This window comes from Convolutriloba macropyga, chromosome 12 (genome assembly GCF_964194025.1).
Source record: "Convolutriloba macropyga chromosome 12, txConMacr16.3, whole genome shotgun sequence".
NCBI classification, from domain to species: domain Eukaryota; kingdom Metazoa; phylum Xenacoelomorpha; order Acoela; family Convolutidae; genus Convolutriloba; species Convolutriloba macropyga.
This window is the reverse complement of record NC_134479.1, coordinates 15,920,764-15,933,653: the sequence shown is the minus strand read 5'-3', so window position 1 is coordinate 15,933,653 and position 12,890 is coordinate 15,920,764. Positions and strand designations below refer to the sequence as shown.

General features: G+C 41.4%; 1 protein-coding gene across 3 annotated transcripts in view; it reads left to right on the top strand.

Moving 5' to 3' along the window:
• LOC142350365 (uncharacterized) overlaps positions 1-12,890 on the top strand; it is a 92,621-nt gene that overhangs the window by 35,972 nt on the left and 43,759 nt on the right. For all 3 annotated transcript variants that reach the window (XM_075402209.1, XM_075402208.1, XM_075402207.1), the window contains exon 3: positions 3,429-3,707. In XM_075402209.1, coding sequence (XP_075258324.1) covers positions 3,429-3,707 — 279 coding nt within the window. The remainder of the gene's footprint in view (positions 1-3,428; positions 3,708-12,890) is intronic.

Here is a 12,890-nt window from a genome sequence, read left to right as displayed (position 1 = left end):
CTGGTTACTAATGTACAAAAACATTGAGCAAATTGGATTTTTTTGTAAATTTTTTATGAAATTTTCCAAAATGTATTAAGTAGTCACGCACTTTTGTAAAATATAGAAAAGAAAACAAAAAAGGAACACAAAAAATGGCTATTAAAGGAACTGCGTAGTCGCATTATTGAAAAGCATCGTGTATTCAATGAATGGAAAAAAGATCATAATCAAGAGCTCTTTAACAGATACAAAGTACTGAGAAACAACGTTAATATAAAATTACGTAAAACATCTGACGATTATACAATACAATTTTTCGAGAATCTCCCAATTTCAAAAGAACATTGGAAATTTATAAAGAACAAAATTAACTAAAATAAACAGACAGAAAACATTGCAGAGTTGAAAGAGGCCCATGATGTAATATCAGATAAAAAAAAGCATTGCTAACTGTTTGAATAACTGTTTTGCACATCTTGGAATTTACAAGGGCCAAAAATTGCTCCTAAATGGCCTTCTTTTAGTTTTAAGGGAAACGATTTCAATTTGAGGCCGAAAATCAGAAGAGAACTATACAAAGTTATTGACAAACTGCCAACACAAAAATCAGCTGGACCAGGGTATATACTATCCTAGGCATTAAAAGATTGTAAGTTGTCCATTGGAACTTGTGTACAGTTTGCTATTAATGAATGTATAAACGCAAACACATTTCTTGATATATTTAAAGAAGCCTATGTCACTCCCATCTATAAGAAAGGCAACAAGCAAAATCCTGAAAACTTTCGACCAATTACGGTCAATCCAACTTAAGTAAAATTTTTTGAAAGACGTCTCTTGGAGCAAATGACGGAACATTTAGATATGAAAAAAATAACTAACCAAAAATCCATTTGGTTTTCAAAAAAAAATGTGTCTTAATACAATAAATACTCTGACAGAGAAAATAAATCTTTACGTTGAAGAAAAAGATGTAATCTTAACAAATTTTTATGGATTAAGCGAAAGCTTTTAACTGTTTATTCTGGGACATTTCTATTCAAAAAATTGAAAAATATTGTTTTGGAGAAAACGCAAGAATCTTATTGAATTCGTTTCTAATTAACAGGAAAAATGTGTGATAGAAACGGAATAGCTGAATCCAACTGAACAAGTATAAATCATGGTGTTCCACAAGGTACTGTACTAGGACCACTAGTATTCATACTTTATGCAAATGACTTCGGTGAGGAAATAGGGAAAAGTTTGTATGTTTTAAAATATGCAGATGATACAGCAATTTTATGTCACGAAAAAAATTAACAGTGTTTTGAAGCAAAGGCTAAAAAAATTGATGGAAACTGAACAAAATATGAAACAAAGCAAATTAACTCTAAATGAAGAGAAATGATGGTTTTCAAAGACGAAAATTACCAACTGTCAACTGCGTTGAATTTAAAAGTCATTCATAGAAACCAACAGATGAAAGCAGATACTTAGATGTTATTGTTGACAAAGAGTTGACATACCAAAAACATCTTAACAGTGTGATCAGTAATATGGTTTTAGCTATCAGATCAATTTAATTGGTATGCAATCAAATACCTTTAAAGGCTCGAATAAATCTCTTTTGGATCACTTGTTTTATCGCATTTAGAGTTTAGTGCAATATATTTTCAAGGTTTGCCATCCCACTCAATTGACAAAATAAACAAACAAAATAGATGGGGAACAAAAGTTTGCTTTTTCGAACAAAAGATGACAGTGCTCATAAACTACTTCTTGAAAATTAAATACTTCCCGCAGAACTTCAAATGGCGAAAGCTTCACTAAAAAGACTTCAAGATATTGTGCAACAAACAAACATACAAGACCAAAAAAGTTTCAGAATAATCGGAGACGTTGAAATTAAAGTGAAAACTCGTACAAATGATTTTTCTTTCGCAACAAAATGTAAATCAAAATGAAGCCACAATTCAATTATAAGAAAGTTTGTTCGGAAATGGAATAAACTTCCTAGAGCTCTAAGAAAGGAAAAGTTAAAGAAAAAATTTTAAAAAAAATTAAAGAAATAGACTCAAAAAAGACACAAACGAGTTCCTATGGACACAAAAATGGAAGGTTTTAAAAGTTTTTGTTAATAAAATAATTCACGAAAACTAAAAACTGAACCTTAGTTTTTATTATTATTATATTTAGTTATTAAAGGGAAAAATGTATGTTTGATTAATAATATTACAACATGTAACTTTAACCTTGGGGTTATTCGAATTTACTTGTTTGAGATTTAAAGAAAAAATTTGCGTGAACATTGTTTTGCATTGATGTATATTAATTATTTTGTAATACTGTCCTATGGCTTTGTCTCACCAAAAACTTATTACAAAATGTGGACTTATAGGTAAATTGATCAATAATTTTTAGTCAAAAGCGAATGGCTTTTATGACTTCTGACATTAATTGGTTTAAGATTTGCCTTTTTTCATCTTTTTGACCACTTGTTACCTCGTAAAATTATGGACAGGTGCCATGTGCTTTGTGTTGGAGGACAGTGAGTATGTGAATATGTGAAAACAGTGAATATGTGTAGTTAACGTTTTATCGGATGGTTTTTGATTTTTCTACTAAGTGCTTTCAAAATTTGATTGAGTTTTGCTATACCTTTTTTGTTTGTCTATAATTCGTCGCTTCTATTGTGTGGTAGTCTTATTGATAGCAGGTATCATGAGTTTTCTAACGGGGCATGGCCTCATATAATTCATTTAGCATTTTGAGTTTTAAATATTTTATTCTCTACACAAACCTCTATTTTTTATATCTCTATTCTCTTCCTTTGACAGACAATTAAGTCAAAATTGTGGATGAGCGAGGTCTGAACATTATGTGCGAATGCTCATTACCGAGCTTCCTTGTTTATATCTGGGGATGCTTTCTTAAAAGTAGCGGCCAATGATTACATACGCATGGCTTCTTGACGTTTGATATTTGACAGCTTTTTAATGGGGATGCTCATTTTCAATTAGCTTTTTTCAGCCTCTGTACAACTTTTCAACTTACGTTTACTAAATGATTGCTTGTTTTTTTATTTGGGTCAATGCCGTTCAATCTAAAATGCTTCAATTCAACAAGTTTTTGTCCCACACGTTTTGAGAAGTTTCAACGGTTCCAATCATAAAAATTTACCCCACGGATTGTTGTGGTGTGACGTCCCCACCCATTACAATGGGTGTACACGGACCGTCACGAGCAGTGAAGGGCGGGGGGGGGGGGGTGTCTACCCATTACAAAACGGGAATTTTAAATTTTGCCTTACTACTTAGTTTTTCGAAGTTGCTTCATTTTCGATGTTATATCACCTTCTTCCTCGCATTTGAAATTTAACAGATTTACAGATCCGAGGAGTATAGCAGTGCTTATATATATTCCAGGTGTATTTCTTGTATTCATTATTTTTTTGCATTTTGCAGATCTCAAAACTTTCCGGGATTTGGATAAAAGTGGAATCTCAGGGGAAAATCACAACAACCAAAAGTCTGATGAAAAGTTGAAACCGGTGGAAAATAACCAAGCCTCTACAACGGCCACGGGCAATAAAAATGAGAAAGAAGAGGACAAAAATATTGACCAAAGCACGGAAAAGAGCAAAGTCGACAGTGACCCAAACAAGGAAACGAACAGAGAGCCGGACAAACTGACGATGCCAAAGGATACTGATGATGCCAATGTCATAATTGGTGGAAAGTTGCGTAAGTTCTATTATACTTTATCTTTCTTAGTTGATCAGTCTTTTTGTCTTGTTACAAGCCAGGAGACTTTCTTTATAGAAACAAACATCTATCTACGACAGAGGAATTTTCTCTCTGTTACTTATGCTTAAAAGAGCAAACAAGTGGGGTTATTGACAATACTTTTTTAAAGTTAAAATTAGTTGACATTGCGAGGAAAAACGGTAATCAGTACGAGAAGCAATGGCGTTAGAACAAATAATAACGAATAAGAACGTTAAATCAAATGAAAACAACAACAACAACAGTTCACATGAAAGAAAATCAGAATACTCAGTGGCTCTTAATCGGGTTGCTAGGTCTTAATCTTTTCTTTTCATTCTGAATCCTGAGAGTGCACTCGTTAACTGAAAAAAAAATTGGTAATTTGTTAAATTGAAAATATTGGTATTTCTCATTGAAAAGTTTTATCGCATTGCCATCAGAAATCGGCTGATTACTCTACTGAATATGAACAGAAAGCTAATAACTGCAACCGCTGTTCGAACAGTGCTAGGATTATCCCAAGACCATTGCAATGTAATGTAAAGGTGATGAAACACACTTTCGAATGTTCAAACCTATAAGCAACTATATCGTAACATTAAGAAGGCGAAAAAGCACATCTAAATGGCCCGGCAAATATAGCTATATTTGCTAGCAGGTATTTTGTGAGCCGATTTTCGGCTCAGATTGGTCACCGATACGTTTTTGAAACATAAAAATATTAAGCCTAAAAGGAGCGCAACCGATTCAGTATATTAGTAGGCTCAGCGAAAGTTATGTTAGACGAACTTTTTCCGAGCTTTCTATGCCAAATAGAACGCATTTTGTGTGCATTTAATCTTTTTCTAAGGCTTACATGGTTAAGAAATTATGCCGTAATACTTTCTCGCTGGATAGCGCAATTCAATCCTCGCTGCTCTTTTATTTAATCAGTAACATCCTCCGGCCCGGGAGAAAATGTTGGGAGGATTGGTACAAGCTTAACGAGCGGGCCGACGAGCGATCCGGACGAAGTGCGTACGACGGCGGAGCGGGCAACGCTGTCGAAGTCCTAACGGAGTTCTTCAATCCGAGCAGTTGGATAGTGACCCCTAGGGTTGCTTTCTTCAACGATCCAAACCAAATCACCAACCTTGAGGTGCTGCTCGGCAGGCGTCTGCCACTTAGATCTACGGTTCAGCGCAGGTACATACTCCTTAAGCCAACGTGTCCAGATTGCATTGGCGTAGGACTGTGCACGGGCGTACTGCTTACGATGATCGAACTCGTCGACGCCAACGATAGACGGAATTCTGGTTGCTTGGTTACCGAGTAGAAAATGGTTAGGTGTTGTTGCGCCTAGAATGAACGGGTCGGCGCTTACGGGCGATAAGGGACGTGAGTTCAGTGCGTATTCGACCAGACAAAAACTAGTGTTCAACACCTCATCTGTGAGGGGACGCATAACGAGGATAGTGTACAGTACTCTTTTAAAACTACGAACTAACCTCTCCCAGATGCCATCTTGGTGTGGTGCACTGGGTGGATTGAACCTCCATTTAATGCCCTTATGTGCAAGTTCGTTGGCAATGTTAAGCGTATTCCATTTTTCCATATATTCACGGAGCTCTTTCTCCGCTCCAATGAAGTTCGTGCCATTATCCGACCAAATCAAAGCAGGAGAACCCCGACGGGAGACGAACCCCTCCACTCCCATTACACACGAACTAGTGTCCATGGACGGGACGACTTCAACATGGACAGCACGAGTAGTGAGACAAGTGAAGAGAAATCCCCACCTCTTCTCGGTGGTCCGACGAAATGAGACGTAGAATGGGCCGAAGTAATCAACCCCGGTGTTGGTAAAGGGAGGAAATTGGTATGCGAGTCTCTCTTTTGGGAGGTCTGCCATGATAGGTTGAATGGCTGCTGCACGGAACTTTCTACACAAGACGCAGTTTGATTTGATTGAACGCAGTGTGGGACGTAGTTTGAGGATGGCATAACGTTCCTGTACCTTTGACCTTAAATAATCGATGCCCTGATGATGGTTCTTCAAATGAGTATGCCGCAGAAAATGTTCAGCAAAAGTATGACGCGCATCCAGCACGATAGGATGCTTAGTGTCAAAGTCAATTTCCACTAGCCGTCGGAGTCGACCAGAAGAACGGATGAGACCATAAGGCCCAATAAACGGAGTAAACTGAGCAATGCGGCTGCTCTTCTTAACGGATTTGTTGGTAAGAAGATCCTTTCTTTCAGTATTAAAGGACTCTCCTTGCACCAGGTACTGGGGATGACGCTCGGCTTCGTCAAGCTCAACAGGGTCTGCTATGCTGCCGTCTACGGTGCGGTAACTTTCATGAGATGGTAAAAGACGGAGCACATATGCGTTGACACGTAATAGTTTTTGATAAGAACTGAACTTATCAAATGGGATTAGATTAATGCTTTGTTCCTTAGGGGGCTCGGTTACGGATGCCACTGGAGATGAGATGGAGTCATCATTTTGTTCCTTGGTTACAACACCGAGCTTGATGTTATCAACGACGTCAGTATTTGTCACAAAAGGGAATTGCTTTGTTCTCAAGAAGTCAGGACCCCTCACCCAGCTACTTGATTGCTAAACTTCAGCGGACATACCACGCGTGCCAGCATCTGCCGGATTGTCACAATTGGCGACGTGGTTCCATTGGTCAACGCTGGTGTTCTCCAGGATTTCACTAACACGATTTGCAAAGAAGACGGGATGTTTGATTATTGAGTTTATCCACTGCAAGACCATGGTACTATCTGTCCACATAAATACTTTATCCACAGTAACCGTTGATGCTCGACAGATTTCCCTTTTTAAACGGGCAGCGAGGAGAACGGCTTGTAATTCCAACTTAGGAACCGTCATTACCTTCATAGTTGCCACACGGGCGTTGCCCAGGACAAACGCCAGCTCTGTTATAATCTACCCGGAGGTGTAAGTTTCTTGAGCCCTAAGAAATCCTACTGCACTGAATACGTCTTGCGACCTATCATCAAACATATGGAGGTCGAGATGTTGGAATGGTCGTGTAAAGTATCTTCTCGGTATAGTGATCTCAGCTAACCGCGGCAGTTCAACACACCAGGCAAGGAATCTGTCAACTGTGTCTTTAGGTAACTCGTCATCCCAACTTTGTCCATTGGCACGCCAAATGTCTTTCAAGATTAACCGAGCGCCAACAGTGAACGGTGCGACAAGACCAGTTGGGTCGTAGGCCTTTGACACAAGACTTAGGACCAAGCGCTGTGTTAAACTTCTCGTGATGGTGCTGTTAGTACTCCTGCTCACAACCAGAGTATCGCTGTTGTGATCCCACTTAAGCCCAAGCACGTGCATTGATTCCTCATTGGATGAAACGATGACCCTCGGTTCAGTTGATTGAGCAGACTCATCAATTTGGTCAGCCAGATCTGGTACATTGCTTACAAACTTAGTAAGCTTGAACCCACCTTGATGGAGAAACTGTACCAATTCCTTCGACCTAATGAGGGCCTTCTCGGAAGACTCCACTGAGGCTAAGTAATCGTCCATGAAGAAGTTCTCAAGGACGGCTTTTGCAGCTTCTGGGTGCCCCTTAGCATTATCACTTGCCGTGCGTTGAAGTGCGTAGTTGGCGCAGGTGGGCGAATCTTTGGCCCCAAAGATGTGTCGGGTATACTGGTGTACCACAACATTTGATGTGGGGTCCTCCCGCCACAAAAAGTGCAATGATGGCTGATCACATGGTAACACTCCAACCTGAAGGAACATTCCCTCGATGTCGGTGGATACGGCAAATGGATGTTGTCTGAACCGTAGGAGTACATAGATTAGGTTTTGCAGTAAGTCAGGTCCGGTGAGTAATGACTTATTAAGAGATGCGCCATGGAATTTAGCTGCTCCATTTATTATCCTGCGGACCTTCCCCGGCTTGTTCGGGTTAACAACCGGATGGTGTGGTAGGTACCACTCTCGTTCCGAGCGACTTTCCACCTTATGAGAATCTTTGACCCTTACGACGTAGCCTTTGTCTAAGTACTCTTTGATGGTATTCGAGTACTTTTCCCTTAAATTCTGGTCTTTCGCAAGCCGCTTTTCCAAAGATTTTAAATGAACAAGCGCTGAAAAATAATTGTTGGGCAGTTCGATGTTATCTTCAGCCCATAGCATTCCAACATTATACCTTTTACCATTATGCACGGTGGTGTTTTCAAGATTTTCATGCGCACGTGCATCCGAGTAGGATCGTGGGTCTACTTGTTTAAGTGCGCCGTACGACTGCATGTTGTACCAAGAATTTACCTGACTAGTGAGTTCAAAATCCTGCTCCATATTAGCTTTGAAACAAGTCAAGACTAAACCTGAAGACGACGGTACAGGGCCGCTTAGAACCCAACCTATGGGCAAGCGAACAGCGAAGGGCAAGGACTTCTCGTCGGCAGCTAAGTACTCTAACGGGCGGATGGCATGATACACATCCTGTCCAAGTATCATCTCGATGTTTCCATAGCAATATGTAACTGGGTCTAGAACTGCTAGGTGCGGGTATGTTTCCTGAAGTGCTTTAATGTTAATGACATCGGTGCCTACGTTTAAATCTTCTTTTACGTAAGGGCTGACTTAAAATGGTTCAAATGCTTGGTTGTCGCGTGGTGTTAAAATTAGTTTAACTAACTTAGTTTCTACAACTTCCTCGGTATTTATACCCTTGACTGTTAGTTTCAGTGCTGTACCATGCAAACCAAGTCTATTTGCAAGGTCATTGGACACACAAGAGTTACTGCAAGCGGTATTGCACAAAACTAAAGCCGTGGTATCTTTACCAGAAGAGCACTTCAATTGTAATTCAGTCACCTGAAGGAGGCCTTTCACATTACCCACAGATGACAAAGTGGTGGTCTGACTCGAAGATTGGACACAAGGAAGTTTACTTTGATCTGCGCCAGCATTAGAATTCCTGTTGTTGTTGTTTGAAGGGGATTTTGATGGATAAAACCTCTCAGCTCCATGGAGTAGTGTATTATGGGAGCTGTTGCAACCGTCCTTTCTGCATTTCCTAGGATTTGGGCATAGCCTAAACATATGCTTTTCTCTCAAACATGAGAAACACAGTTTTGCTTCCGCCACTACCTTTGCTCGATTAGTGGGAGACCTTTCTTTAAATACCCTACACTCCCAGATGCGGTGGTTACCTTTATACACAATGCAGTGAGGTGTTGGAGGCGTTGCCGTTGTTGAGGCTGGCCTCTGAGTGCCCTTAGATTGCGTATTAGCAGCGAAAGTTCTTGAGGCAATTTTGGTCTTTACTACTGAGTTGGTGTTATCCTCAATTCTTGCCTTCGATGAAGTTGTTTTCATTAAATCATGTGCCTCCGCCTACTCCTTCAACCAATCGTTGAAATCAAGGAGTGTTGGCTTAACCCAATGTTTCTTCACTGTGAAGAGTGACCAAGACTCTTTTAGATTGAGCGGCAACTTTTGCACAGCCGTGTTAAGAAGTGAGGCGCTCTTAAGGTCCGAGTCATATGAAAGTGATTTAAAGACCCCAACAAGACTTGAAATTGTTGCAGAATAGTTTATGATGTTATCACTATTGTGCATCTTAAGTGGAGGAAAAGAGCTGAGTTTGTCTAAGTGTGCACTGACTACTGCCTGCGGTTGGCCAAATTTACGTTCAACTGTCTTAAGTGCATCCTTATACATTACACCACAGTATGCGAACTCAGCGACGGCAATTTTAGCTTTTCCAGTTACAAGAATTTTTAAGTATGTTAACTTGACATCATCAGTCAAGGACTGTGCGTCTATGGCGCTTTTAAATTGTCCGAACCATTCGTGTCATTGCAGTGGATCACCATTGTACTGTGACAACTTCCACTCGGGCAGTGGATCGTTCTTCTTACAAGTAAATGCGTCCGCCAACTGCTTTATCAAATCCGCAGAGTCCAAAGAAGGAGCCGAAGGTGTGGGATGCGGCGGACCACCCCAACACAACGGGCTCGGAACGGTAGCTCCAAACGTTGGCGGAATGATCGGAGTTACAAAGGTGGGGACGGTACCTGTGGAAGAACTAAAGGGATTCGCTTGCATGAAGTCTGATGTTAAGTAATTTTGAGCGCCTGCTGCTGCTTGTACATGAGAGGAGCGGTGCGATGTAGATATATGAGGGTTGATTAACGAAGCCGGTTGTACGGTGTATTTATTTGCAGATGTAAGTACAAGTGGTACTGCATTAGATGGGACTGCTGCTGGAAAACGCAAGACATTTGGAGCTGAAGGAGCAGGAGGTGCGTGGGTTATAGGGACAAAATTTTGGGGCTGAAAGCTCTTTTGTGGGGGTGGTGGATGAATTAATTGAGGTACAAAAACGTTTGCGGAGGAAATGAATGATGCAGGCGGAGAATGGGGTAAGAGAGTGACATTATTCACCACGGGTTTAGTGGCTTGTAGTGGGAGTGCTTGTGGCGGCGAAGGAGGAAAACGGAATGCTGGTGGGATTAACGGGAAATGCGGTGGTGCAGGGTTTAGAATGTGGGATGGAGGGGCTGGTACATTTATGTGTTGTTGCTGCGGATTAAATGCTAGCGGAGCCTTAACGAGTGTATTTAAAGGTAGCGAACGCGAAGAATGACTAAATTCAACTGTCCCGACATGCTCGACCTGCGAGGGAGTTGTTGATCTAACTGTAAACCATAGAAGTGCATTGTTGCTTGAGACAGATGTCGGGCTGTATTTGGGGCGTTTAGTTGAGTTGGCATACCAAAGTTTATTGGTGGTGATGGAGGCGTATATTGAGGTTGTCGCTGCTCTTGCATCATGTTATTTGCAACATGTGCATCATTGGTTACATTGGTTCTACTACTTGGTTCTTGCGGCTCATGGACAGGGAGGTTGATGTTGGCCTCAACTTGACCATGTGTATTGAGATTGAAGTGTGAGTTTGGAAGTTGAGCTGAAGAAGTTCGTTGGACGATTGCTTGGTTGGATTGGGCGATGGAACCAGAAAAGTGCAAACTCGGTTCGTTTGCAACATCCGCCATGTTCCCGGCCGGTGACGAATTAACCCAATCTTGAACAAGTTTCTTGCTCTTGACTGATTTTCTTTCCGTAAAGAGCCCACTCATTTTGCCTGGACCAGACCCGTCTGCTGATGATTTTGTCATCAACTCAATTTCCTCAAGGGCTGCAGCAGCTACTTCCTTGCGATGATCCTCCTCAAGCTGCTCAATTTCCCATTCCCGCAATTTCGTATGTTTTTCAATTTCGAGACGCTGTCTAGCAATGCGAAGCTTTGCCTCATGTTGTTTCTCAACTTCCTCCCTTTTGAGTCTTGATAGTTCTATGTCTCGTTGACGCTGAGTTGATCTTTTTGAGGAAGTTATATGTGAACCTGATCTTGAATGGTGAGAGGTATACAGCTCTGTTGTCTCTTTGTCATGGACGTGATGATATACCGTCGAGCAGCAGCAATGAACTCATCAGTTTTCTTTGTTACAGTCTTTAACCACTTTTCAAGGTTCTTACAGGCAGCATCTGGATTTTCGGTGTTTTGTGCCATATCAAAGAGCTCTTCATTCTTATCAACTACTCTAGTAATTGCATCCTTGCACTTCACAATCAGACGTCCGATCTTAATTTTCCTGTCTTGCTTATCCACAGCACTGTTAATTTTACCATAGATGTTATTAAGTTCAGCCTCTAATTTTGCCCTCGCACTATAAAGTTTGTTGAATTTGTCCTGCAATGTTGTCACGATCTTAAGAAAAACAGGAATCACAAATTTAATTTGGTACTAATATAAAGTACATACGCATACAACAGCACACAACAAATGGGTTATACCGAACCCTAGTGTGACGGTTTGCCTAGCAAACCGCCAAAGAGCAAAGATGTTCGTCGAGTACAATAGTACCCGGCGAAAGAAAGAAAGGACGGTGCGCAGGAAGCGCGAAACGGGACAGGACGGGAGAAGGGACGGACGGGAAGAGGCGCCGAACGAGTAACGCACGACGCAACGGGAAACCGGACAAACGGGGGCGTCGGGCAAAAAGCGCGCGACAAAGCGGGAAAATGGCACGGGCGGGGCGGAAACGTCGGGCGGATAGCGCGCAACGAAACGGGAAAACGGCACGGGAGGGGCGGAAACGTCGGGCGGATAGCGCGCGACGAAACGGGAAGCCGGGATAGCACGGGAGGGAGACGGAAAAGCCCACGCGAGGAGGCGGGAAGTTCAATGCTAGCAGACCACAGCAACGAACTCAACCAAACAAACTAGCCGTAACTCCAGAATAAACTTAAGTCACACCCTAGAAAGACGGAGAGAAGCTTCTGTCAGGTAATCTAGCACAAAACATTATGGGACTTTATCTACGGCATCAAAACATCTTTAAAAAAAATTTTACTACAGCAAAAAATCAACATACTACATCATACAACAGATAAACGGGGGATAGAAGGAAACAAAGCGACACGGAAACAAAAGGACGGAATTGGAAAATGAAACCAGATAACCTGCGGAAAACGGACGGTAGTGAAAAACTCGAAGAATGGGGAGAGCGAAACATTTAGTAAAGCGCTATCGGAGAGAACCAACCACAAACTAACCCGTAACTTGTGAGTTAACTAAGTCACACCACCAGTCAGCGGGTAGACTCCCACAATAGCGCAAGACTAAGTGACAGTGCCATTCAGGTTATCAAAGGCTTGTGTGAGTTCCGCCACCTCGAACGCATGACGGGTGCGAAGCGTTTTACGCTTTGAAAGTTTCTTCGGTCGGGAGCATTTTATCAAGGACCGGAGGTGGTTCTTATGAGCTAAGACTATAGTGAGTGTTTTCAGCTCAAGCGCAGGCCTTTGGTGTAATGCTCTGTACCCTTTATGTAAACTAGGATCTTTCTGTTTACGTCTAGACACAATGTCTTTCACTAAATGGATGGTAACTAGAGTACTACGCTTGAGCTGATCGTAGATATCAGGAGTTGCCTCTCTGGGGCAAAACACAATAGCTTCTATGCGCTCCTGATGGTTTTCAAGCACTGAAATAAGCTGCGAAGGTGTTAAAAGCTTGTTGTTATTACTGCTATGACGTGAAAGCGAATTGTTCACTACATCATGCCATATAACTAGGCGCTTCTTATCATGAAAGAAATGACTCAACTGGAACT